This window comes from Lathamus discolor, chromosome 3 (assembly GCF_037157495.1).
Source record: "Lathamus discolor isolate bLatDis1 chromosome 3, bLatDis1.hap1, whole genome shotgun sequence".
Classification (NCBI taxonomy): Eukaryota; Metazoa; Chordata; class Aves; order Psittaciformes; family Psittacidae; genus Lathamus; species Lathamus discolor.
This window is the reverse complement of record NC_088886.1, coordinates 1,604,668-1,617,968: the sequence shown is the minus strand read 5'-3', so window position 1 is coordinate 1,617,968 and position 13,301 is coordinate 1,604,668. Positions and strand designations below refer to the sequence as shown.

The 13,301-nt window shown below is 44.8% G+C and overlaps 1 protein-coding gene across 7 annotated transcripts in view; it reads left to right on the top strand.

Moving 5' to 3' along the window:
* Nucleotides 1-13,301, top strand: part of LRRC7 (leucine rich repeat containing 7) — a 164,789-nt gene that overhangs the window by 61,888 nt on the left and 89,600 nt on the right. For 6 of the 7 annotated variants that reach the window (XM_065673047.1, XM_065673046.1, XM_065673044.1 and 3 more), the window contains exon 2: nucleotides 8,182-8,384. In XM_065673047.1, coding sequence (XP_065529119.1) covers nucleotides 8,182-8,384 — 203 coding nt within the window. Of the gene's footprint in view, nucleotides 1-8,138; nucleotides 8,385-13,301 lie in introns of those variants that run through there. The other variant, XM_065673045.1, reaches the window with a different exon arrangement.

Sequence of the window (13,301 nt, the reverse complement as noted above, 5' to 3'; positions counted from 1 at the left end):
CAGTGTGAACTGTAATGTGTTTAGTGATTGGGGTAGTGTGATTCCTAAGCTCAATACTATAACTCACTGCAAAGAGCCAACATATTAGCATATTAATGTTGTTGATTCTGCTGATAATAACAGAAAGGAAAAAGGAACAGAAAAATCATCACTTCTCAGTGATGTATGACAAAGAAATCAGCCAAGTAAATTGTCTGCTGCTCTGGATATAATGAATATTTTCTGAACCCTCTGGCAAATGTTACTGTTATTACTCACTTCAGCCTTGCAGTGCTCTCATTCCCTTCCAAGTCCTCTATTTTCAGGATCTCTCCATGACTTTCTAGCACTACCAGATCACTCAAACTTTGCAATTTCTTGCAGGTTTTTTTGGGTGAAGTTTCTTTTGTATGAACTGTTTTACGTTTGGTACCCTGTCAGAACACAGCCTGGTCCTGCAGCACTTACTACCCTCTGTTTCTCTTGCTGTTTGAATCTTGACTCCGACCGTTGACATTGATGGCAGTGCATCGAGGAACTAAGACCTCCCTGATATAAGAATAATTTAATGAGGTGTTGCATCGAAAACTTAGTTGGTAGAAAAACTAAATCCTTAATTAACCTATAATGAAAAACAGGAAATCAGAAGCTGCCAATACAGAGAGGCACATTCTGGAGTTTTACATTAACACTTTACCTCTTTTCTTCACGTATCTGCTCGACACTTGAGAACAGGGTATCAGAAAACTATTCCTTGCTTCTGAGAATTAAAACTGCCTTCAATGATTTAAAGTGATTTGGTTCCAGTGAGGACTTCCAAGGAGAGGAGGAACAGGTAGACACAGGGTGGCAGCTCCGTGGTGCTTGGCATAGAATCATAGAATAGTTAGGGTTGGAAAGGGCCTCAAGACCATCCAGTTCCAACCCCCCTGCCATGGGCAGGGACACCTCACACTAAACCATCCCACCCAAGGCTTCATCCAACCTGGCCTTGAACACTGCCAGGGATGGAGCACTCACAACCCCCCTGGGCAACCCATTCCAGTGCCTCACCACCCTAACAGGAAAGAATTTCCTCCTTAGATCCAATCTAAACTTCCCTTGTTTCAGTTTTAACCCGTTACCCCTTGTCCTGTCACTGCAGTCCCTGACGAAGAGTCCCTCCCCAGCATCCCTATAGGCCCCCTTCAGGTACTGGAAGACTGCTCTGAGGTCTCCACGCAGCTTCTCTTCTCCAGGCTGAACAGCCCCAACTTCCTCAGCCTGTCTTCATACGGGAGGTGCTCCAGTCCCCTGATCATCCTCGTGGCCTCCTCTGGACTTGTTCCAGCAGTTCCATGTCCTTTTTATGTTGAGGACACCAGAACTGCACACAATGCTCCAGGTGAGGTCTCACAAGAGCAGAGCAGAGGGGCAGGATCACCTCCTTCGCCCTGCTGGTCACGCTCCTTTTGATGCAGCCCAGGATACGGTTGGTTTCTGGGCTGCATGTTAGCATGCAGTGATCCTAAGGAACTCAAGGCTGGAGAGTGGGGTAAAGGCTGCAGGAAGCTGATCCGTCCTGGCTGTGGAGTAGGATAAAAATTCTTTTAGAGAAGAGCTGCATAGAATTTAGCAGAATCCATGGCAGGGGTTGAAACTGGATGAGCCTTATGGTCCCTTCCACCTAAACCATTCCAGGGTTCTATGATTTTAGGGGCTGATTTCCTTGTGGAAACTGAATGATTCTTGTCGTGCTTGATAGAAGCCCGTGAGCCTGATACAAATCACAGCTGTGAATCACAAAGCTATTTTTAATAGGCTTACCAGTGCTTTCTACCCTGTATTTTTGGTGTTTGGGTTTCTGGTTGGTTTTTTTAGCATGTCTATAGATAAATGCTTTTGAAGTTGTGCAGGTCCAAGGTGATCATCAGAACTGACTTCATAATTACAGCCACATCTTTCAAATGGGGCATTTGGGAGTTGTTATTTTAAATGTGCTTTCAACAAGAGATCAAGTGGATTCCAGAGGCTCTTTGAAACCAGCTCTTGTGTTACAACTCCTTCAAGTTCCTTGCCCAATAATTGCTACTTCCTACTTGTTCCTACTGGCTTTTTAACGCTGCTAATGGAAAAGTAGAGCACATTGGAGATAACACTTTGCACATTTTAGGATAAAACTAAACCGATTAGATAAGAATATTTTCCAGGAGATATGGCATTTCTTGTGGGGTTTAAAGCAAATTTTTAATTACTTTGAGAGGAGGAAAAGGAAAATGGCAATATCTGATCCTGTGTAGGCCTGTTGCAGGGAAAAAGCTTCTGAGATGGAAAATAAACTCTTCTATCTTAAACAATAAATTGCTGCATCTCCTGTTCTTCAAAGAGACTTGGCGTCTCGTTGAGCTTTTTCATTCCCTCTTTAAACCAGAGCTCTGTGAGCAGTGCAGTGATTGTCTCTGCCTCCGTCTTCTAAAGAGGTGAGGGGAACGTCTTCTCGTGCTTACTGAGAAACAGGGATTAGTGGTTTTCCTGCACAAAAGAGCCATTAATTGAGAAGAGATTAGATTTTATTGTAATTAATTTCCGTAAAACGACTGTTTTTCTTAGATTAAGGGTTTTCTTTATAAGAGAATGAACTGCAGCTGATGATAATGAGATGCTTGCATGAAGCTGATAAACAGCAGTTTATATTTATGCTTCTTTCATAGGTTCTTAATCTCATTCAAGAAAATACACTCTTTTAAAGGCATTCAGAAAACCGGTCACAACATTTTTAAGCCTTTGGGGGGGAAATCTTGTGTTTCTGTTTCATTTTGTTTTCTGAATTGTTGAAAATGGCACATGGTGGTTTGTTATGAATGCAGTTGTAGAGAATGAATTATTTGTTAAGACAGTAATAAACTTCATCCTCTTTCTTTTGCTTCTGAAAACCCCACCAATTCCCAGTACCTTTGCAGGATGGTCTGTACAGCTTTGCAAACTGCTGAGCGTCTCTGTGTGGTCTGATGAGTCTGGACAATGTAGTGTTCTTCCATGTGAGACTGAATAGACAACCTGGCATGTCTTCATTTTGGCTGTGGTAGAGATCCTTTAGAGACAAGAAACCTGGAGAGGGGCTTTGGGCAAGGGCCTGTAGGGACAGGCCAAGGGGAATGGCTTGAACCTGCCCGAGGGGAGACTGAGCTGAGCTCTTAGGCAGAAGCTCTTCCCTGTGAGGGTGCTGAGGCGCTGGCACAAGGTGCCCAGAGAAGCTGTGGCTGCCCCATCCCTGGCAGTGCTCAAGGCCAGGTTGGACACAGGGGCTTGGAGCAAGCTGCTCCAGTGGAAGGGGTCCCTGCCCGTGCAGGGGTTGGAGCTGGAGGAGCTTTGAGGTCCCTTCCAACACAAACCATTCCATGATTCTATGGGTGTAATATGCAGCAAGTAACACATGGTGAGCACTAACCTCTCAGCTATGGAGAATTACAGTTCACTAGTTTGAATGGGGAAAAGCACGAAGCACTTGTGTTTCTGTGGGGAGATGGAAGCCTTTCTCTATCGCTTACAGGGATTAAAGAATTCTATAAAGCAGCAACGCATGTGGTGACTCAGCCTCCCAAAGTGGGGAGTTTGGCTTTCTGTTGACTGGGACTTTAATTTTGCTCCCAAGTAGCAATCCTCTTGCAATGAGGAACCATTAGAACAAAAGCAAAGCCCTGTGAAATTTATGAAGAAATGAAATGTAGGTAAGCAAAGAGTAGTCACCAAAGCTGGAATTAGTGCAGAGTAGGAATTAATAACACTGAGATTAATAAAGGGCTTAATTACCATTAGCCCACAGGGCATGAAATTGTGCTCCTTTCCCTGGTACCACAGTCCTTTAATTCTGTGCTGGTGCTTTGTGCAGCGATTGCACAGAACAGTATAAATCCATGGGGACTTTCTTACAGGTTTGTCAGCATTTTTGCTTGTTTGCTTCATTATTTACTCTTTGTAATTAAAAAGGAGACTATGGACATATGCAAAGTCCAGAGGAGGCCACGAGGATGATCAGGGGACTGGAGCACCTCCCGTATGGAGACAGGCTGAGGAAGTTGGGGCTGTTCAGCCTGGAGAAGAGAAGGCTGCGTGGAGACCTCAGAGCAGCCTTCCAGTACCTGAAGGGGGCCTATAGGGATGCTGGGGAGGGACTCTTCGTCAGGGACTGTAGTGACAGGACAAGGGGTAACGGGTTAAAACTTAAACAGGGGAAGTTTAGATTGGATATAAGGAGGAAATTCTTTCCTGTGAGGGTGGTGAGGCACTGGAATGGGTTGCCCAGGGGGGTTGTGAGTGCTCCATCCCTGGCAGTGTTCAAGGCCAGGTTGGATGAAGCCTTGTGTGGGATGGTTTAGTGTGAGGTGTCCCTGCCCATGGCAGGGGGGTTGGAACTGGATGATCTTGAGGTCCTTTCCAACCCTAACTGTTCTATGATTCTATGAAACCCACTGCTTACCAGCGCATGTTGAAGTTCTTCCTTCCCCATGGCCATTCTTCCAGCAGCTCTTCTCCAAGCTGCAGTTTCTGTGGCAGACTTACTTCCTAGTGATTTTTTCTCACAGATCTTAGCAGTGCACCACGATTCAGGTCCCAGGTGCCTCATTCCAGCACTGATCTTTTCCTAAATACAGCTTCTGCTTTGGTCTCGGTTTGATTTTTTCCCTGAAGAGGATGGTTCCATTAGATGACCAGTTAACTCCACCAGCCCCTTTTATCATGACAATTGGGTCTTAACTGTAGCTTTTGAGGAAGGCAAAATCATTAAATCCCCTTTGATTACGCTCCGCAGTTTTTTCTCTGTCTAATTTATGAAACACTTTTCTGTTGAATAAGAAATTACAGATATTCCCATAAACTGCAGTAATGGGAACACTTCTGTTTGCATAAGCAAAAGAAAGGAGTCCTGTTGAAACTGCTGGGTTTAGCGCAGTGTTCGCTATTTGCACACTTTACACTGTTACTGCTCTGAGTTTCTACTGAAATGAAGCGTGGGGTTTGCTCTGCGTCTGTGCCTACAGGAGAGGAGAATAATGCAGAGCCAAGTGCTTTGTAATGCCTGTGGGAAGCACGTTGTGAGGAGTTTCTGAAGTTCCTGTCACTGCTCAGTTGTTCATTATCTTTAAATGGTTTGAGAAGCTACAAATAATTTGATATTCCAAGGGCATTTATTTTTATCGTGTCAAGGTTTGAGATAGGCAGTTGCAGATGCTGGGTCCTGTGCTTGATGCAGGAGCCGTGCAGCTTGGCAGGTGGCTTCATTTGGCTTGTGTAGAGCGTGTTCTGTGACCAGAGCTGTGGCAGGTCCTCATCTGGTTCCACCTTGTCCACTCCAGGGAGCTCTTTGGGGGGGTTCCTGGCGGTTCGGATGCGGAGCAGGTTGGTGTCAGTGGCGGTGCTGCACCTCCTTCAGCCTCTGCTTGGGTTCCGGAAGCACTGGTGAGGTGGAGGAGCTGTGCAGGGTTTGGGCTGCCTTCCCCAAGGCATTTCCTGAAGGAGTAGCACCCTGCAACACACTGAGGTGCTCCCCCTGGAAGGGGGCATCAGCCAGGCAGCCTGGGCTGGGCAGCCCGTCCAGGGAACACAGGGAACACCGGATCCGCTGCGTCCCTTCAGCAGCCCTGTGATGGTGACACCTTTCCTCTTGTCACTGCTTTGCCTCCTGCCCTTGCTGCTTCCCCTGGAGGTTTGCTGAAGCCAGCAGTGGCTGCGGCTGCAGATGGTCCTGAAGCCAGGTAGAACATGGTGCAAGGTGGATAACTTCCAGTGGCGACGGCCAAAGCCACTTTCAACATCCAAACACAGACTGAGACCAGGGATGCTGACTGCATGTGATGTGCTGTGGTGGTGGGAGCAGGGACAGTGCGAAAGAGGTGGAGACAGCAGGTAACACAGCAGCCATCAAAACCCCTGTTGTGAGAGGAAACCAGGAGCACTTTTGGTGCAATGGGCCATTCCCTGCTGGACTTGCTTTAGAGCAGAGCTTTAGGGCTTTGCCTTATATAGAAAGTGACAAAGCTTTGGAAGCTGAGAAGATGATAAAAGTCATTTCCTCCCAATGTGTTTGAAACGGAGCAACAGATGGGAGCTGAAGAAGCAGTAGCCTTGTTCCCAGCAGAAAATTAGGGGTACTGTTACAATAAACATTCCTGTAGCATAGGAGCCGCATCCAGTTACAGTGCTAGGTATGAAACCTGACTGGGGATCAAGTGTTCCTGGGGTGGGGAACTGGAAGAACACTTAAAGCTCACAGTGGATTTGAGTGGTGTACGGCATCCTTACATGTTACCTGTGTCGCTGCTGTGTTCTGCAGTGTCTATACCACTGAACCGAAAGAAAGGTTTTGGGATTTGCAGTGCAGTGCTGGTAAAGGAATTGCTGCTTTTTCCATACGTGTGAGTGTTCTGGTTTTACGTATTTAGCCGTTTATGTACATGTATTATGCAGGTGTTCTCAGTGCATCAGCTGACTGTGGTTAAGATACAACTTTCATGTTACACCCCCAACCTGCTCGGGATGAATCACAGAATTCCTCCATCCTTTTCTCTGCTTTAAGCTTTTCCCTTGAGCCCAGAGGAGGCAGCAGAAAGCCTCTCCTTGGCGCTGCTGGGTGCAAGCCAGCTGCACTCAGGTTCACTGTTGCTCCTTTCAGCATCCCAACACGTGTCTGCTTGAGAGCATGAACACCCCCTGTTTGTGTGAGTGTTTTTGTGCCCGTCCCATTGGGGTTATTGGAGGTAGGTGCTAAGAAAACTGAAACATGGAAATGAAACATTTGAGTATTTTATTTACCTCCAAAATATCAGTGGATTGCATGACAAAAAAGTCAGAGATCCACGAATAGAGCGTTTTCTGACCAATTATTTATCTTCATTTCTGGATTAGTAATTGCTTAAGCAATATGAATTATCTGTTGGCATCCAGATGAGCTTTAGTTTGCTTTGCTTGGGCTAATTTTGTGCATTCTCTTTATAAACGTAACTCAAAACCTTGTTAGTGGTTTATAAAATGGGAGCTGAAGGTTTAGCCCTTCATGGCTTTGCGGTAATGTGCTTCAGAAGAGCTGTTTTGTCTATAATCATGTTAAAACAGCTTTTGAAAATGCCAATTATCTACTCCTGACTAAGAAGAGGCTGTTTGACGGGTGTTAAACCTGGGGTCTGAGTGTCCTTTCAAGGTGGTTTTATTCCAGTGGAAAATAGTGAGATACACTTGTGTGTAGTGTTACTAGTGTGAGTTAAAGGTGCTGGTGCAAACTGTGCGCAAGGAAGGTCTACAGATCTTGGCACCTGGACTAGAGGTTGTAGGGAACAGCCTGTTCTGATGCTTTCCAGGTGTTTCTTCTGCTGCAGAAAAACTAGTGGCATTTTGGCTTGTCTCTTATCCGAGTTATCAGTTCCAGTGGTACAAGAGAAGCAGGAATGACAGAGAAACTGCCTGGTTTGGGTTACTTTTGTTCTAGTTTTGTTGCCAGTTCAGTTTTCATATCCTTTTCTTTAGTTGTGGGGTTGAAAAGAGTCTCCAGAGCAGAGCTGCTCCAGCCCTCGCAGCAGCTCCATGGCCTCCTCTGCCCTCGCTCCAGCAGCTCCACGTCCCTCTTGTGCTGCTGCCCCAGAGCTGGGTCAGGGCTGCAGGGGGGGTCTCCCCAGAGCACAGCAGAGGGGCAGGATCCCCTCCCTGAGCTGCTGCTCACGCTCTGGGGGTGCAGCCCCGCACACGGGGGGGTTCTGGGCTCAAGCACTTACTGAAGCTGGGTCATGGGGAGCTTCTCATCAACCAACACCCCCAAGTGCTTCTCCTCAGGGCTGCTCCTTCCCTCTCCCCCAGCCTGTGTTTGTGCTGGGATTGCCCTGACCCAGCTGCAGAACCTTGCTCAAACGTGTTGGATGTATGCTCATATGTGTCACATTTGCACACCTAATTTTCATCATTAAAGGAAGCAACAGTTGTGGATGGGCTTGGCGTATTCTCTGCTGTCCCAGCATACGGGGACAGATGATGTCTTGAGTTTGTTTTTTGTGATTACTCTGGCGAATCTCACTTTTTCATGTGTTGTAGAAAGGTAGAATAAGAAATGCAGGCTTAAGGGAGTTATCCCTCAGGAAAAGCTGTATTTAATGGACTGCAATCTTGATGGTGATTCTAAAGAAATAGTCCCCAGAATGTGGCTAGTTTCAGAAAAGTGTTTTTCCCCTTTTCCCTCAGTATGCTGCTTGGAGATGACAACCAAAAGGAAGATCATCGGCCGCCTCGTGCCCTGCCGATGTTTCCGTGGGGAAGAAGAAATCGTCTCAGTGTTGGATTACTCTCACTGTGGCCTACAGCAGGTGCCAAAGGAGGTGTTCAGCTTTGAACGGACACTAGAGGAGCTTTACCTAGATGCCAATCAAATTGAAGAGCTACCTAAGGTAATGGGTGTTGTGCCTGCAGTGCAGATGGCAAAGTTGTGTGCTTCAATGTGTGTGCAGCATGTGCTTCAGCTCGGAGATGGGGCTTGCCCTTGCCCGGCAGATCTGCTTGCTTTGGAAGTCATGGTTAGCAACTCGAGATGCAGTTTTGGTTTTAGAAGGCTTTTTCTGCCCTCTGAAGAGCCCAAACAGCCGAGGCAGTGACCTCAGAGGTGGTGCTGCATGGGGAGGAGTGGGGCCACCTCCTCCTCCTCACTTCAGGGCACTAAAACAGGGAGCAGCCAGTGAAGTCTGAACATGGGGAATTAGCAGTTGTTCAGGAGAAGGACTTTCTGCAGTGCAAGTAATTGGTGTGGCATTGCAGACCTCGACCAGGGTGTGCTGATCTCACATTTGGATCCTCTGTAGCACTGCATTTGAAAGCAATTTCCTCATCAGGATAAGCCCTTTATCTTTGTGGGAGGAATGCCAGTGACTGGTGTTATAACTGCAGAGGAGGTTCTGCAATGTGATTACTGAAGTAATCCTTCCTGTGCAAAACTTCTTATATGGAATCTCGAAATCTGCTCTTCTGCTGATTAATGTTTACTATGAGGAATTAAAAGTTACTGTAACTTCAGTGTTGTGGAAACAAAAGAGGGGAAGGTAGGGGAAAATCAATTACGAGTAGGTGCAAGCTAAATAATGAAGCATGAAGTAATGTAATCCATTCCTTAATTGAATTTTTCTCAGCAGTACTGAAAGGTGCTTACAAGTCTTTAATTAAACATTGTTCCACTGTAATCCATTCTTCAGCATCTCTCAATGTATTTCTTACGTAGGCTGCAGAGAGGCTTTATCTGAATTCTATTTACAAATGTAGAAAACATCTTTTTTCCATTACATGGAGTTCCTTTACTTGGATATGATGGTTCATTTAAGATTGCTCACTCCATCAGGAAATTCTTTACAGATGGTAAGACAGGGTAGCTGCGATCTTCTAAGGGTCACAGACTAAAGACATGGAGAGCTGCTTCATCTCTCCTGCTCCTAGAAAAGACAACAGAGAACCAGGTATTTTCTGTGCCCCCATAAGTATGAAATGGGAGTAAAATGATCTCCACCACAATGAGGACTATTTCTCTTAATAATCATCTATTATTAACCTTGTGTATTTTAATTGTGCTACTGAAGAATCGGACTGAACAAAGTGTTGAATTTAGCCAGGGCTTTGGGGTGTATCTGTTTTGAGTCTCTTGAGAGTACATATACTACAGCATTCAAACTAAATGGCTGTGCATAAAGGAAGACAAATATCAGGGCACAGAACAAGAACAGAATGCTGTAACTCTGCATGGCAAAGCTAAGGGCCCAAAGGGAAGGGGTCCAAAACTATGACATTGGGATGCAGATGGTAGATGTCAGTGTCAATCACGACAGAAAGGAAACCTTCATGTTGCATCGTGGTATCATCTCCTTTGCATTGGTGGTTTGTGCAAAGCAACAGCACATGAATACATACCTTGAGGAGATCTAAACGTATAGGACTCTGTTTTGGCACCTTTCTTTTCCCATTTTTCTTTGCTATAAATAATACTTCGAAGCAAATACTATGGATTGAAGAAGTCCTCTGAAGTAAATGCATCGTCTGACACAGTCTTGGCCTTGTCTAAGAGTCGATTAATGACGGTGTTAATTTGCTTTCTTATCACCATTCATAACATTTTGTCTTAAGCTGCTGTTAATCCTGAGCATGAATTAAACAATTCAAATAACTTCTTTATCAAATTTTCTGCTTCAAATCTTTTTGCTGCGTGTCTCTGGACTCTTTTCCAGTGTTGAGTTAATGTGCCAGGAGAGAAAATTCCAGGTTTTCCTTAAAATTGCCCGATATGACTGAACATTAACATGTTGCTGTCTACCATAGGCTGAACTTTCCTCTCTCTAAACGTGAATTCAAATCACTTCATCCAGAGGAGATCTGTTCGGTCAATTTACCTGTTCTTTACCAAAACTTTGGGGCCTCTGAAGTTACAATATTCCTTTGAAACTCTATCATCAGAATGCTTGATCATGTTTAAAAATTGAATGAAAACAACACAGGTGAAAACCTCCACTAAGTCCTGATCTACCCAAGTTATTTCCACTGCTGCATCATGCTCTAGAAACCAATGCATTGTTTTGCATTAATCGGATTAAAGTAATTCTGCTTGGGTTTTCTTTAATCTTTTACCTTCATTTTTATGTATCATAACAATGTTGGGGTTGTTTTCATTCTGTCTTCCTTAGAAATGGATTTCTAGTTCCTTATTTCTAATATCTTTATTTTCTTTTAAGGATTTACAGGATTGTTAGATAATTCTACTTCTTTATTTTCCCCTAAATCTAGTCAAGTCTGTTACTTTATGTGCCTTCAAGTTCATTATCATGAGCTGCTGCTGCAAATATGCCCCTATTTGTATAAGCCACATGAATCAGTGGCTAATAAAAGTGAATATTGGTTTTGATGAAGGCGGAGTCACTGGCAACCAATATCCAGAAAAACATGAATGAGATGGAAATTTTCCCCAGCAGCTTTCCCTTATAAAGACTTGGGCTACTTTGTAAGGGACAAAATTAGTTTACTTGGTAATGCCTAAGGAAAAAATTGTCTGTCTCCAACAGCAAACTCTAGAAATAGCCACCACTGTCTTTTGCCATCTCACGTGTTGGTAAAATAACATGCTTCTGCAGTTAGAGGCTACATCTGAATGCTTAAATGTCTCACTGAGAACAAAATACAACCAACGTAAAAAAGGTGCTGAGGTAAATGCTAATGTATAGCTCATGTAGGTGGGTAGGTATTATACATTCAAAGGTTCCTCTTTTGCATTGCATTTGCTATGTAAGTTATAGTTTCCATTAAAGGCATTGAATTCTTCTTCTAAATCTGTCACTAAGAAATCATATTTGTGTTCTGCAAAGCTAGGAAGTGTTATTTCTTTGTAGCCAATCCATTTCACAGCCATGCCTATGGGAAGTAAGGAGCACAGATTCCATGCTGTTCTCCAGTGGCCCTGGAAGCCAACAGCCTCTGCTGCTGGTCAGTCAGGAACCTGAGATGCTCAGAATGACAGCTTGTCCTTAGAACTCACAGCTCTATTGGCACCACTTGGTTTCCATCCTGAAAGAAAGAAAGAACAGTAGAACAGGGACATACTGTGTGGGGATTACAACAAAGGCATGATGGCAAAGCCAGAAAGCACTAGAAATTGAGAAAGGCACCTTTTGAAAACACAGCGAGTAAAATAAAGTGTCCAATTTTGGGGCTGCATGCCTGTATTCACACTCTTATTGATCCTGATACAACAGTACATCACAGGGTTACTCCAGGGGGAATATGTTTTATTATGCTTCATCCAGCAGCTCCAAAGCCTTGTATCTGTTCAGGTATTGCCAGAACAGCTCCAGCCTTTTCTTGGCTTTTAAAATATGAATTCTCCAGGGCAACGGCTGGGGACATGCACTGGGAATTAAATTTTCCAGGTACAATAGCATGGTATGGTTTCTATATGTACCAATATTGTGAAGGTTCCCCATGCTGAGTGTTACTCTGGTCTGCAGCTTCTCCTGCAGTAATGTGGCTGGAAACTTCAAGAGCCAATCCAAGAGCCTATTAATTGCATTCCTTTCCAGTTGTGTCCAAAATGATGTGTTTCTCTTTGTGTCTGGTGGCAGTTGATAGCCACTGTGGTGTGGGGCTTCTCATTCTGAGCACTGTGAATTCATGTGGCTCCCTCTCAGTTTTCTGAGGATGGATTAAGTGGAAGGAAGAGCAGGATTTCCTAAAGGATTACCATAGAAAGTTTTGACAGAAAAATGCACTTTCAAAATGATCTAAAATTTGCTTAAAGTGAAGGGTCAGGTTGGCATTTGCATGACATTTGTGTGTTAATTTTCTCCTCTCCAGATACTTGGCTGGGTTTTTCATCTAGAAATCATGATGCCTTCTCAAATAGCCTGGAGCTGAGTATATAGACTTCCTTCTGATAGAGCAGTCTGAAAGAAAGGCTCAATCTGGTGTAACCACAGCACTAACATTTCAAGAACCCTTGTGAGATACCTGCAAAGAGAAATTCATAGACTCATAGAATCCCAGGCTGGAAGGAACCTCAAGGATCATCTGGTCCAACCTTTCTAGCAAAGCATGACCTAAACTAGATGTCGCAGCACCTGTGCAGATGAGTCTTAACAGTGTCCAAGGTTGGGGAATCCACCGCATGGAGATTATTCCTGTGGTTGGTTGTTCTCATTAGGAAAAACTTTCCTCTTGTGTCCAGCCAGAATCTCTGCAGGATTAACCTGTGCCCATCACTTCTTGTCTTTTCCATGGGACTCCTTATCAAAAGGGAGTCCCCATCTTCTTAAAACCACTCTTTAGGCACTGGAGCAGTTTTAAGGTCTCCCCTTAAGGAGCCTTCTCTTCTTCAGGCTGAACCAGCCCAGCTCCCTCAGCCTGTCCTTAAATGGCTTCCCAGTCCTTGGATCATCAAAGTTGTTCTTGCCTGGAATGCACTGAATTTTCTGGTGCCATTTGTGAATCCATTTTGCAGAAGGTCCTACAGGGTTTGGTAACTTTTAACTCTTGAAAAGCAGAATGGTTTTGGAGCCCAAAGCCACAAAGTGGGAAATGGTGAGCAGGTCTTTTCTGCAACCCGGTGTGGTGGCAGCCCATTTTCCACAGGACTGTTGCTGGGGAATGTGGAGTCAAGCAATTATATCATGGAATCCCAGACTGGTTTGTGTTGGAAGGGACCTTAAAGCTCATCCAGTTCCAACCCCTGCCATGAACAGGGACCCCTTCCACTGGAGCAGCTTGCTCCAAGCCCCTGTGTCCAACCTGGCCTTGGGCACTGCCAGGGATGGGGCAGCCACAGCTTCTCTGGGCATTCTCCTCTT